At 44.2% G+C, this 14,721-nt stretch overlaps 1 protein-coding gene across 2 annotated transcripts in view; it reads left to right on the plus strand.

The window, feature by feature from the left end:
- The window catches only part of CNNM1 (cyclin and CBS domain divalent metal cation transport mediator 1), a 67,504-nt gene that overhangs the window by 36,395 nt on the left and 16,388 nt on the right, over positions 1-14,721 (plus strand). Inside the window, exons 5-8 of one of the 2 annotated variants that reach the window (XM_005566161.4) lie at positions 1,363-1,462; positions 1,920-1,967; positions 5,520-5,582; positions 13,955-14,118. In XM_005566161.4, the coding sequence (XP_005566218.1) occupies positions 1,363-1,462; positions 1,920-1,967; positions 5,520-5,582; positions 13,955-14,118 (375 nt within the window). The remainder of the gene's footprint in view (positions 1-1,362; positions 1,463-1,919; positions 1,968-5,519; positions 5,583-13,954; positions 14,119-14,721) is intronic. The other variant, XM_005566162.4, reaches the window with a different exon arrangement.

The raw sequence follows: 14,721 nt of genomic DNA on the forward strand, positions 1-14,721 counted from the left end.
ATGATTACAGCTTGTAACACTGCTAGTGCCCTGTCTGGCTTCACCATTAGCTCTGTCACTGATTCCCTGTCCCTTCCCAGCATAACCTTGTGAATCCTAAATACGCTGATTGTGTTTTAGAATCTTAATTAAGCTCACATGAACTTAGAAATGGTCTCCTTGTTACAGTCCACTTCCAACCTCTCTGCTCTGTCACTGTAATTTGCCTCACATATATCTTTCCAAATGGTCTGAACAAAATGACCTCTCTTCTCCAAAAAATGGAGTCATGTGCTTCACTGTTGGAAATCAACAAGAATCCTGTTACATTGTTTGTATAATGTAATGAGCACATAGTTTCATGTCTTGTACTGAATATAAACTTAACAGTTTTCAAATAAAACATGGAATAAAATGTAGTAGCAAGAGTGTAGTCTCAGAAATTTGAAAACTATGGCTTTAAAATCCCATTGTTGCCATCTCCTAACTAACCTTGACCAAGTTATTCAATCTCTGAGCCTCAAAATTGAGTCCCCAGTAAATCGGGGATAAAAATGGCATGGGCTTCATGGGGTTGTGGGGCTAATTGCATGAGAATCTATGCAGTGCACATAACACAGTGTCATGTCCATGCATGCTATGCATTACACGTCAGCTATCACTATTTTTGGCGATGAATTAAACAAGCTTCACACAGAATTAGATTTTATCTTTTTGGGTTTTTTTTTGACATGGAGTCTTGCTGTGTCTCCCAGGCTGGAGTTCAGTGGCCCGATCTCAGTTCAGTGCAAGCTCTGCCTCCCTGGTTCAAGCAATTCTCCTGCCTCAGCCTCCCGAGCAGCTAGGACTACAGGCTTGCACCACCACACCCAGCTAATTTTTATATATTTAGTAGAGATGGGGGTTTCACCATATTGGCCAGGCTGGTCTTGAACTCCTGACCTCATGATCCACCCGCCTTGGCCTCCCAAAGTGCTGAGATTAAGGCGTGAGCCACCACACCCGGCCTAGATTTTATCTTGACCTGACTTAGAAATGGTCCAGTCTTGGACTAAACCAGTGGGGCAGTTTATGAGGCCCTGGGTTAGCTGGTGCTTAGGCCTGCATCGTGGAAGGGCCGTTACAGTACGCAAGGACAGCTTGGTTATTCATGACTGGATGCTGTTTTATGAACAACGAAGCACCGAATTTACTGCAAAGAGCTACTAAAGTTGGAAGTGCTTTCTCAAATGTAAATCTGGAGAGAATTAACATTCCTCTGTGATAAGAACATGGGTCTAGTCCACTTGTTATCCAAGCAGAAATGCTTAGGGTTCTAGTCAATAGTAGAACTGGAAGTGCTCATATACATTCATAGTACACTTCCTTTTTTTTTTTCCCCAGGGTAAAGTGGAGGTGGAGGTTGGTAAGGAAGGCCTTCGCTTTGAGAATGGAGCCTTTACTTACTATGGCGTCCCAGCCATCATGACCACTGCTTGCTCAGGTATTCTAGTTTCCATTTGTTTATTGGGAAAGTAATGGGATATGGTAGAAAAAGCAGAGGGGTTCAAGTCTTGACTCCTCCTTTGACTCCTGTTAATCACCCTGGACAAGCCATTTAACTTCCTTGGCTTTAGTTCCTTCCTCTGCAAAATGGGTGTATGAATCACTTTTCATTAGTGCTTAAAGAAAGTGACTCAGTTAGTGCTTAAAGAAAAGTGACAAAAATTGAATTGTAAAAAGCAGTAATATTGTCAAGTGTTAGGGATCTAGGGGTGGTAGATTTCACTGTGAAAAGACTAGTTTATTTTGCTTTTTATACTGGTTCCCTACCCTTCCATTTAATTGCCTGGTTTTTACAGGGTTAATTGGTGCTGGGGGTGGATAGAAGAGGGAAGATTCCCATAAGAAGTGTGTTTTCTGAGGTGCCTCTGAAACCCACTGCATCCTTCTGTCCTTAGATAATGACGTGCGGAAGGTTGGAAGTCTGGCTGGATCTTCTGTCTTTCGTATGTATCTCTCAAACCCCTTCCTCGTCCTCCCCATCGTAGTCCTGCCTCAGCCCGCTCTGGGGACCTGGACCTGGGCTGGGGCTAAGACAAATGCTGGCAGCCTCTTTGTAATGTTCTGCCAGGAGCACTGCTTCCTGCCAGGTACCCACAGACCATGGGAGCTTAGGTTATTGTGTCTGGAATGTCTTCTGCGGCTTGTCTGCTCACATGGTTGGGGGATGCAGGGGTTGGGAGGGGAGGCACTGCTTATTGCCACCTTCCAGGAAATGCAGGCAGGTGATTTGTGTGCTTGGGCAGAGGTTCAGCCCTTCCTTCTGTGCAATAACAATTCACTCATGGCCTTTACTCAGAAACTCTCATATGCTATTATTGTGTCTGTGGGGTTTGTCCGCAGTAAGAAGTGACTGCAAGATTTGGGGATGTAAGTTCCACCCTTGTGCAATACGCTGCTTATCTGCTTCTCTTTCCTGCTTCTCCACCTCTCAGCTAGTGGAGAGGTATCTGCCAGCTGGCCATGCATGCTGTTGGTGGGGGGCAGGCACAGGGCTGATGGCTGGTTTGCTCTGCCCCTTCTGTGCTGTGCCTTCTTGCTGTTTCCTGTGTTGTTATTGCACTTGTGTTTAAAGGGCATGGCATTTCTTGTGATTAAAAGTGTGATCCAGAAAGAATTATTTCTCTACATTTCTTTCTGATTCACGGATCTGAATTTTGCTTTCAGCTGTCAGTGTTTACAGTGGCCACTTCAATGCCAAATAGGGTCTTTCCTCGCATCACAAAAAAGATTTTACGTATTCCCTTGTGGTGGGAATTGTCAGAGAGTCCCAGAGCTTGATATCATAGTCCCCGGAACATGACAAGGTAGATACCATTTTAACATGAGTGAAACTAAGGAAATGACTTGCTTCAAATCACCCAGTAAGTTGGTAACCGGCCAAGATGCTTCCTGGTGTCCTGGCTAGTTCACACAGCACGAGAAAATACAGGTTTCAGATCCATCATATTCTGGAATGCAATTTCTAAGTGAAAATAGTGGAACAATTTACAGTATAATTGTTACAGTGTAATAGCCCAGCCAGTGGCTGAAATGAAGTACCTGTCCAGTCTGAAGAGTGGCAGAACTTGAGTTGGAGGAGATCTGTAAAATCGAAAAGACCCTGGTACATTATTATACTTAAGACAACGAATCTCAATCAAGGTTGATGAAGGAAGCATCGGTGCTCAGTAGAACTCTCGATGGGCAAGGGACGGGTTACAGGACGTTGGCAAACCTTAGTTCTCTAAAGGAAATTTCCATCATCCATCACATTAGGGACTACTCCTGGGATTCTAATATGTTACCTAGAAATGTCTGTGATCTCTTCCAGAAGACTGAAAGAGGTGGAAATTCTGAGAAAAAAAGGCCTACATATGGCTTCCTAGCCCAATGCTGTGGCCAGGCATGGTGGCTCTCACCTGTAATCCCAGCACTTTGGGAGGTCAAGGCGGGTGGATCACGAGGTCAGGAGTTCGAGACCATCCTGGCCAACACGGTGAAACCCCATCTCTACTAAAAATACAAAAATTAGCCAGGCATGGTGGCGCATGCCTTTGATCCCAGGTACTTGGGAGGCTGAGGCAGGTGAATCGCTTGAACTGGGGAGGTGGAGAATGCAGTGAGCCAAGATCATGCCACCTTACTCCAGCCTGGCTACAGAGCAAGATTCCATCTCAAAAAAAAAAAAAAATTTGTTTTAAGTAGAAGGAATATGTTATCCGATTTCTTCCTTTCCTTCCTTCCTGTCTCTAGTTCTTTCTTTCAAAAGCTTTCAATGGCATCAGCGAGATAGAAATAAAGTTGCAACATTGATTTCTCCTTTAAAACTAGTTAACTGAAAAGAAGCATAACACTCTTTCTCTTTCTCTCCCCATGTTACTGAGCATCTCTGTAAATCTTCAGAAGGAAAAAGAAATATTATTAGCCAATAGGGGTAAAAAGACATTTTCCATCCTCCCGGAATCCATACTTAGTGTAGTGAAGTGTGAAGGAACTGCAAAGGCCAGCCATACCCCAGTTATCCCAGGTGAAGGCTCAGCCCATGGTCCAGCCACCCAGCATCTTTCATTGGCCAAGAACCTCAACCCTATAGGTTGAGGAAGAGCTTAAGTCTAAGCCAAAAGGCAATAAAATCTTACAGGGTCTTGGCCCAGCCCCCTCCCCCTATGCTTGAAGCTAGCTTGATCAGCCTTTGAGGATGAGGAGTGAGATTATGAGTTTGCTGGAAGACTGGCACGATGACCTATGCTTCAAAGTTGAACTTGAGGCTACAAAGAAGTCTCTGGCTTTCCTGTGTGAGGCGAAGGGAACACGATCTACACTGTCTTCTTCTTGGTTCTGATTGCCAGGAACCCAGAGTAGCTGGAATAGGTGCACACACAGGTGTGCAGATGTGGAAAGAACAGGTCTCCTTTCTGTTTGGTGTATACATTTATACATTGTATAATACATTGTATACAGTGTTTACAGTTTGGTGTATACAATGTATACAATTTGGTGTATACATTTCTACATTTAGAACTATGATTCTTCTTGAGAATAGAGGGTTTCTTAACTCCATTGTGTCTCATAATATTGGAGGCCCATTCTAATATTCGTTAACATCTCATGTCAGAGTAAAGGATTATCAGGTAGGTCATTTCAAATAAAATCATTTGGTTTAGCAAATAAAACTGCAGAAGCTGTCTATTTCCATATGCTATCGTCTGCAGACTGGTTTCATTTAGCTCCTTAAAAAGGACTCTGGGAATGATCAGATAAGAGAGACGAAGACAGGTTCCCATGGGTCCCGTGGCCAGACACCACTTGAAGGGGGAGGGACTGGACTGTTACTACACACTCAACTCTACCCAGGCCCCCAAGTGATAGCCAGCAGCATTTCCAACTCTGGAGAAAGAGAAGGAAAAGGGAACAGAGAGATGCTTTGGACCACTGGTACTTACCACGAAGTGGCTATGATTTAATTCAAGTTGATTCACATTAACACTGCTAGAGATATTGTTCTGTAACCAGAGGGAGCTCCTAGGAGTCAGAGGCAGGATCTAGCTTCCTCAAGGATGCCCCTAGCAGGAGCACACGCTTTCCATTCAGGCCTCTGAGTACCCATGCAGGTGCCCTTGGCAGTTGAGCTCCGTGGGAGCTGGGAGAGCTTGGTGGGAATGCAGCGCTGGGCTCCCAGCATGTTTGCTGGCTCAAAATGGGAGCCTCAGAGAATGCTGCCTACATGCTTCCCACAGGGCTCGGCTTGTGCTTGTGCCTCTGATTCCAAGATGTGTTGCACATCTTTTCAGATGACTTTCAGCAAAATCCATTTTATTTTCTTGTCTTTCTGGAGAGTGACTTTGTAAGAGGATGTGATTTCTGTGTTTTCAGAGTCAAGATTCCTTTTTGCAGAGAAGTGTGATGTTGTGAAGATCCAGGAACAGACTGTCTCACCCACTTTGTTCTTTGTCTCTTTCCTTTTGTGTTTATATCTTCCCTTTTGCAACTCAAATCCTTGGCCCCTGACTCTTTAGTGCCCATCTCTGTGTCTCGTACCTTCGCTGTCAGCAGAGGGGACTCTCTGGCGGGCTCCCCAGGTAAACATGCATGGGTGTCTCGGGTCTCCGTAGATCCAGAGGGGTTTGCAAGAAGCCTTTGGCCTCTGTCACTTTCCTGCCTGAGAACTAATCTCTCCAACAGGCACTCTTGTGACTAAGGCATAGCACTTTGCACAAGCAGCACTCATTTGCACATACCACCCAGGCATTGCTGGTTCAGTGGTGTCATTTGTGAGCTTACCTCCCAGGAATGTATCTGTGTACACACATGGAAAAATGGTGGGGGTGAGGGATAGTGTGAGTTTTTCCTCATTTGTCTGACTACAGAATGGAGGGATGAGGAGGACAGCATGAATGAAATGGGAATAGTGGAATACTATGCTTTATTTCTACCTATTTTCTTTCTACCTTTCTTTCCTTCCATGTCCTAATCTTCCTAATAATGTTACTGTGTGATCATCATATTCTCACTAGCTCTGCTCATACAAAGAATGCTGTATGTAAAACTTTCAAAACAACTTTTCATTAGGTTTAACCTCTTTTGTTAATAAGTGAAATAGTCACTGGGTTTCTTTTTAATCGGGTAACAATTCCTCATAGAGCTAGATAATAATTGAATGACTGAGTAGAATGTAACAAATCTGAATGATCAACTGTTTGTTTTCATCTCTAGAGGTTGTTCTCTTGGGCTCATAGAGCAAGTAATGACTAAACCAGGAATGTATTTGTTAAATTGCCCTGCAGTTAGCACACAGTTCCATTTCCTCTACCCTCTAAATCTGTATTCCTTATCCCATTGCTGGGGTAATGCTACTAAGACCCCACCACATCCTCAGTCATCGAGAAATTGCTTATGTTTCTCAGTCTGTATAGTAGATCCTCGACATTTAAAAAAGGCTATGTTCTTCAATTTGCAACCTCAGTAGTATTTGTGTTGACTTCTGTTTTTTCCCAAAATCAAATTTTTTCATCAAAAACCATCTGGTCCTCATGTTGATCTATACAAGATAAGTTAACCACCTTCTCAAATTTCACTGACGTTTTCTCTCTCTCTCTCTCTCGATGGTGATTTTCCATTAAGAAATAGTTTTTCTTGCCTTGTGAGAGCTCATGCCTTAATGATGACTACAGGATCGGACAGTCAATGTGAGATACCAATCTGGTGCCCTCGCCAGCTAAATAGTCTACTCCTACATGCCAGCAAAATTAGAAATGACCACATGATGGACCTTCAAGTTCCTTCACATGCAGTGAATCTTGGTGTTGTCAACAGTGTGCTGTGAAGGTTCAGAGGAAAGGGGAGATGCACATTTTAAAAGACTTTCAGCCCAAAAGATCAAAGCGAGGATGCGTTTTCCTTTTTAATTAACCTTCAGTTAACCAGATGACCTAGTTAATTGTAACTTCCCAGTTAAAGGAAGGTTAATTCTAGTTCATCTGCATTGATTATGATAAAGTTCATGATAACCCAATGTCAGACAGAGATGAAAGTGATACCTTCCTGCTGTGCAGAACCTCCAGGAAGTGCTGAGACTTCTGATCCAACTCTGGATGCTGTCACGTGCCCCTGAGAGTATTTTCAACTTTCCCCCCTTTTCCATGACTGTGGGTATTCAACACAACAAGAGATTAGTGTCAACACAATGCAAACCCTACTCATAAAGAGGTAAGCTTATTCCCATCCTTGGTTTAACTGTGCAGGGTGGAGCAATGGTCCGTACAGTGGGAGAAAACCAGAGGTAGGGAGTGCCTAGCTTCTCCTTTGGCTTATTCCGCTCCACCTTATGTCTGGTCTCTATCTAGAGCTAATCACTGTGCCTTCCCAGTGATCAGGTGACATCCACAGGACCTATTCTGTGATATTTCCTCTGTCATTCTTGCTTTTGTTCCATATCATTAAAAGAAGCAGCCTCAGAGGTCTGGGATTTTGTAGAAAGAAGTTCCAGTAACTTCTGGCCCTGTAAGCACAGAGACTTTGGAACCAGGGGTTCTTATTCAGTGCTCGACTGTTCGTTCATAATGTGCATTGAGATCAACAATGATGCCATTTTCTCCTAGAATATGCCAAAGTACCTTAAAAAAATCTTTTTACTTTGCAAAATGTCCTGAGTGGAAATACTGATTTCTGATCCAGATACATTAATTTACATATATGCTAAATCTCAACCCTATCTTATATGGGGGAAAAATAAATCCTAGAAACCAGTAGGGTCTTTAGGTCTAAAAAAGAACTGTCATTGTCTTATTTGACTCCCCACAATCACTTTGGGAGATAGGCAGGAATTGTCATTGAAAAACAACAGACAAAAAAACAGGCTCTGAGAAAGTCAGTCAGTGTTGTATGTGTAGTAGGTATGTAGAGGGACAAGGACTGGAATCTAAGTCTTAGATCGTGCTCTCCACCTACTGCCTGAGACCTTGCTTTACCTCTGAATATAGACATTTTGTGCCCTCTAGAGGGCTGTGATTTATTTGCATTTTGAAAGCAGTGCTAATAACAAATCTGGTGCTCACACTAGATTGAGGCCAGAGGTCTCTGCACCAAATATTGCCATCATTATCCATGGGGAGTCTCTTTCTATTTGAGCCTTAGTTTGAAATAAGAGCACAGTGGTTTGCAGATTACCTCCAGGGTGTGGTGTGGTTAACCAACTTGGCAGGTGCTTTCATTTAAAAATGAAACTTCTGATCAGGGGTTTCCCCTGAAAGTACACAGCCCCACTGCAGTTATCATTCCCTTTCCCCAGATTCGCTCCTTCTTTCTTCTCCTGGTGGTGGAGATAATTTTGAATTCCCCATGACAGTTCTTTCAAATCCACAAAAGCACAGAGACAGAGACTTTGGAACCAAGGGTTCTTTTCAGTGCTCAGTTATCCATTCATAATGTGCACTGAGATCAATAATGACAGTTTTCTCCTCAAATATACAGGGAATCTCTAAAAATAATATTTCTACTTTGCAAAATGTGGTAAGTGGAAATAATCCTTCAGGTCGGCTCTTGTGTGATGAGCATTTGGGAACCGTTAAAGCTCCGTGTAAAGTGAGTGAGTTCATCTGGGATCCTAACTTGGGCTCAGAGTTCACACTGTAGTTTTGACAGACAGCTGGCTTTGGTGTTTGGTTGTCTGATGCTAAATGTTGCCCCAGTATAACGAATTTTAATAATGCTAGTTTGTACTCTTACAGGTCTATGTAATTAAGCTTCCTGATCCATTTTGGAGAACAGAGATGGCCCATGGCACAATCACAGTCAGACCAAAGTAGGCCATTCCCCCTCATCCCTCACTGATGCTACAAAAGATGTAGGCAGGCAGCCCCTGAACCCTCCTTTTTCCTCAAATCCCCATAAGGAAAATGGGAGCTTAGCATTCTACTTCTGTATCTTGGGGTCTGCTTCCAGGATAGGGTTGTGAAGGCTCCCTGGATACAGGTGTCACAAATGAAGCAAGAGTCCCAGAGCTGCTGCGTCCAGATTTTCAGGGCGCCTGACTATGACTGCAGAAGGAGAGGAGATTCCATCCAGCCCCAACTCAGTGTGAATTCCTCTTCCATACCCTTTGCCACCCTGCCCCCGATTTTACCCTGGTGCCTTCTCCACCCAAACCTCAGCAATCCAAGTAGCCAACCCAGGACAGGTATCTCTTACAGACCGACCACTCAAAGGCTACAGGAATAAGGTTTGTCACAATTTCATAGAGCAAAAAACCCTGCTCCTCATCACCCAGTTACACCTGAGCCAACCTGAGGGTCTGATGCAAGAGCAAGAGTGGGCAAGGGATGGGTTGGTGGCTTAGCCTGCCGCCTGTTGACAGGTCCCGTGGTCGGTGTTACGTATCACTGTTTGATCTGTCTCCTTCCAGACCTCCTTGCACTATACTTAGGATTTTCCTCCTTGCTTCACTCCCCCAAACTGTGCCTCTGTGCTTTTAGGATATGCCAAGGGGAATTACACAACTTGAACTAGTTTGCCATGCTGCTAGGACACTCGTCTGTTACTGATTTCTTCTGCTTTTTATTAAAAGCATTTCCATGTCCCTTGCTCAGAAACTTCTGAGTGTATGTGCACAATTACCAAAATGCCAAGTCATCAGCATCCCACCTATTGAGGAATGTCAGACTCCAGGACACGAAAACATTGATCTCGCACAATACCCAGAGGAGCTGGGACTTTCTCATGGAGTAAAGGTTCTTTTTTCTTTTAAAAATTGCTCTTATAGACTCAATCTTTGTAAGACAGTTGTATCGTTTGGTGTTGGGAATCCTGTATGATTTTATAAATAAACTTTCAATAGCATTGTTTTTACTTTAAAAAAAAAAAAAAGACGTGTTTTTCCTCCTCCCAGCATAACAGTGATGTAGCTTGTGTTTGACATGTGAGTCCCTGTGGGTGTCACCCACACTGGGTGCCAGTGAAACGATGAGAGCTTTGGGGGGAACTGGGATGTAGTTGTTGCCTCTGTCTCCAACAGGAGAAGCTTCCACAGATGGAAGGAGTTTAGGAGATAAAATAGGGCTCTTTCCCTGCTGTCCTCCCTGAACATATCTTGAACTGTGACATAAGAAATGAGGATGTGGAACAACTGGTGTAGGGTGTGTGAAGCCCATGTCTGGCCAGGCAAAGTGGAGGATTATTGAGAAATGGTGGTGATTCTCTGGGCAGCTGAAGCCATAAGCCCTGCTCACACTTTCTTTCCTTGGTTATGTCCAAACTGAGTTGAGGTCAAAACCCACCAGGTCAAGGTATGGTTTTCCAGATGCTGCACTGGGGCCAAAGGAGCTACTCGTGGGCAGGACTCCCTGTCCCGCTTTTCTGCAGCAACTAGCCTGGAGGAAAGAACGCAGACTTATCCAGCCGCCACCCTGAAACAGCCACAGATGGGTCTGGCCAAGTCAGAACTCATCAATTTGTCCTTTTTTATTTTCTTTTTTTTTTTTTTTTAATAGATTTAGGGGATACAAGTGCATTTTTGTTACACAGATATATTGCATAGTGGTGAAGTCTGAGCTTTTAGTGTGGCCATCACCCCAATAGTATACATTGTACTCATTAAGTAATTTCTATCCCTCACCCTCTCCTGCCCTTCTGGGTCTTCAATGTCTATTATTTCTCTGTGTCCACTTGTACATATTATTTAGCTCCCACTTACAAGAGAAATAATGCAGCCTTTGACTTTCTGAGTTATTTCACTTAAGATAATGGCCTCTATTTCCATCCATGTTGCTGCAAAAGACATTATTTCATTCTTTTTATGGCTGAATAATATTTCATTGTGTGTACACACACACACACACACACGTATGTACAAAATCACATTTTCTTTATCCAGTCATCCATTGATGGACACTTGGGTTGATTCTGTATCTTTGCTATTGTGAATAGTGTTGCAATAAACATACATGTACAGGTATCTTTTTTACATAATTTCTTTTCCTTTGGGTAGATACCCAGCCGTGGGATTGCTGGCTTGAATGGTAGTTCTATTTTTAAGAATTCGTCAGTTTGTTTTCAAGGGCTCAGGCCCGGAAGTGAAATGTACCTTTTTCTATCCAACACTACTGCTTTTTACAATCACCTTGGTGCTGCATGTTGTTCTCTACAGCACTGTCGCTGTCCCTGTCCCTGTCAGTTCTTAGTCGCTCTGGAGAAGGATCTGGTCCCTCATCACACAGTGGATGGGTAGGGCCCTAGGCATCTGACTTCAGGGCCCGCTGTTTCACATACCCTTATTAAACAGCCTTTCTGCTCCATGTGGCCTCTTCCTCAAGTTACTGGGCCAAGGCCTGAGACTTCTTGGTGCCCTTTGATTCTAGTTGCACACTATTTTACTCTATCCAGCCACATTTCTGGAGGGTCCTGCTCCCCACCCTCGCTTCTTGGGGAAGTCAGCTTCCCCAGAATGACTTTAGGTTTGTGATGATTTAAGAGCTTTGGTGACTTTAAGAGCTTTAGTTTGATGATTTAAGAGCTTTAATGACTTTAGCTTTGTGATGATTTAAGATCTCTGAAACCTTTTTTTACCACAAATTTAGATCATAAACTATAAGAGTCATTGTATTGCCCTGTGGGACCCTGACGTGCTGATTCATTTATTCTACACATTTTCCTTGAGTACCTTCTCTAGGCCAGGCACGGTGCTAGGTGCTGGGCGTACAATGAGGATAACCAGAGAAGACGACGTCTCTGCCCTCGTGGAATTAAAAGTTGAATTAAGTAGATGTAACAAGTAGTTACTAATATGTAATTAATGCTTGTGAAAGTGCTTTGAAAGGATGGACAGGGGATCATGATAGAGTAGAACAGGAGGAATCTTCCTACGATGACCAGACAAGGTCTTCAGAGAAGGTGGTGCCTCAGCTGAGAGCTAATGACTGAGGAGCAGACAGCCATTAGCTGAGGGGGGAGGATGTGGGGTGGGGAGGGGAAATGGGCATTCATTGAGGTGGGCAAAGCCTGCATGGTTAAGAACACCCAAGGAGGCCAGTGGCTAAAGCAAAGCAAGAGAGGGGAAAGGAGGCCCCAAGATAAGATCAGATAGGAAAGCAGGGAACAGGTCACGGCAAGGAATTTGGATTTTATTCAGACACAATAGGAAGCTGATTTGTGTTTTAAAAATGCGATTCTGGCAGCTGAGGTGAAAACAGATTATAAGATAGTAAGTGGGGAGACTGTGGTCCAGGTGAGGCTGAGGTAGCTGGGATTTGAGTGGAGACAGAGATAGGACCGATGGGCTCATTATGTCAGATGGATAGCGAGGCTCCATGGGGGGCTGAGGGAGCGGCAGGAGTCAAGGACAATCCCGGGGTTTCTGGTTTCAGCAACTGCATGTAAGTGGATGACACTTACTGAGAAGGGGAAGACTGGAAGTGGACTCCTTAATTCTCTAATCAGATCAAGGCAGTGATGATTAGGGTTCTAATGAGAAAATGATTCAACCTATCGTTTTACTCTTTCTGCTGCATGGTTTGCCAGGCAACAGCTTGGCAGCTAAATAGATCATCAACTTTCCATGACTCATTCCAAATAGATGCTAATCAAATATTTTGCTTTATCTCAAGAGACAGGATTAAATTCCCAAGGTTCTACCCTGAAAGAGCAGAATCTATAAATAATCTGATTCTTCATTTGAGCCCCCTGAGCTAAATCTGTGTTAAGAGAAGCTGACAGCCTCCTCATCCCCTTTTTTGGAAGAAGCAGAAGGATTGGGGGAGCTTTGCAGTCTACCACTTGGGGCGGTTCCATGGTTGAGATGATGTTGGAGTTACCTTTGGTATCCTCTTTTCTGTTGTTCCTGGAGAGGGCAGCTCACATAAAACCAAATGACGCGGTCTCAATCGAATGTTTCCAAGAAGTGTTTCTTAAAAATGTGAAAAGAACCTGGCTAAAGCATTCAGGAGATCTTTGACAGAAGGCCTGCAAATTATCCCAGTGCTCCCCTCAGGCCTATGCAAGAGGGAGCCCAGCCCTAGACCCACACCTTGGCCCTTCTCAGTCCAGCCCATCTATATGGGGCAAGGAGTTCTCAGGGCCAAAGGGAGGTGCTGAGCCAAAGCCTGTGTCCTCCCTTCTAAACCACATTTCAGATATCCAGAATCCTGGAATCCCCACCCAAACAGTCCTAGGGGACCAGGGGTCCAGAAGCCCTAGGGGCAGGGCTGGCTATCCACCCACGGCTCTGTTTTCTGGCATGGTTGCTACGAACATTTGTCAAGGAAGAGGATAAGCCTGTTTTTACCATTTATTAATGTAACTTCTAACTTAAAAATATTTATCCTTGTGGTTTGTGGGCTTCTGTTTGTCCCAGGCCCTGCCAATGTGGGAGCAGGCCTGACTTCTTCCCACTATAATGTAAGGCCACATGAAGATTGGTTGCCTGTGCTGTGACAGATGGTTTTGAGGGCAAACCCAAGGCCTTGGCCTTTCTAAAATAAGTTTTGTGATTGGAGTTGATGTAAAATACCTCACCATGGTAGAGGGGCTCATGGTCTAGGGTAGCAAGCCACGCTTATAGTACCGACATCATCTCATGCAGGGTCCTTGTGCACCTAATCTGAAGACAAGAACCAAGGAAGATGTGAACCACCCATCCCCCGTCTGGGGGAAACAGATGCTCCAGCTCCTCACTGGGAGAGGTTGTGGGGAGCAGCCCGAGTGGAAGGGAGCCATGAGTTTGTCTTAGGCATTTGTTTCTCAAAGGAATAAACATCAACAAAGCAGCTCAGCAGCTTCCCAGGCTCTGATGGGAAGGGTGAGCCCCGTCACCACCACCCAGTGTTACCATTGCCTGAAAGTTGTATGGGACCTCAGTAAACAACATCTGTCTCCCCCTCCTTCCCTGTCTCCCTCCCTCCCTTCCAATTCTTCCTCCCCACCCATCCCTCCTTGTCTTTTCTCCATCTCTCACCATCTGCAGTAAACCGGTCCCCTTCTCGCTGCAGTGGGTTGAATCGCTCTGAGTCTCCAAACCGAGAGCGCAGTGACTTTGGGGGCAGCAACACACAGTTGTACAGCAGCAACAACAACCTCTACACGCCCGACTACTCAGTCCACATCCTCAGCGATGTGCAGTTTGTGAAGGTAACTCTCCCAGGAAGGTTATCCTCTCCCTCCCAGTGGGCAGCATTGGCTGGGTGACCGGGACAAGAAGACTTCCCCTGTGTTCCAGTACACTGCTGGGTGGTAACCGCTACTGGCTGTATAAAGGCTGTTTTCAGTCAGCTTTAGGACTGTTCATTATTTGTCACTCTTTTGACATCTCCTGGCCCCCTTTTATCATGTGGGGAAATGAGGCACAAAGCAATAGGTTAGCTTGTCTGACACAAGTTGCTGCCAGAATCATTTCCTTTGGATCCCCTACCATTGGCATCAGTTTGATTTTATTCATTGGTTTTTCTAAGATAAGATTTTTCTAAGATAAGTTTGCAGGTGATGAATAAACCAAGTGATGTATAGAAGAAACCATGCTATACATCTGCCTGTCTGTTGGTTAAAAAGAAGGAACCATGCTATACTTTTACATATGATAATATATTTTTATACCTTAAAGTCTAAAATACAACTTGACCTGTGTGTTAACTGAAAATCTTTTGTAGTCACTAATAGGACTGCTTGAAAATTACTAAGCTATTTGAAGAGAACCATGTGCAATTGCCCAGGAGAGAGGTAGCAAGGCTCATGGCC

Source organism: Macaca fascicularis, chromosome 9 (assembly GCF_037993035.2).
Source record: "Macaca fascicularis isolate 582-1 chromosome 9, T2T-MFA8v1.1".
Classification (NCBI taxonomy): Eukaryota; Metazoa; Chordata; class Mammalia; order Primates; family Cercopithecidae; genus Macaca; species Macaca fascicularis.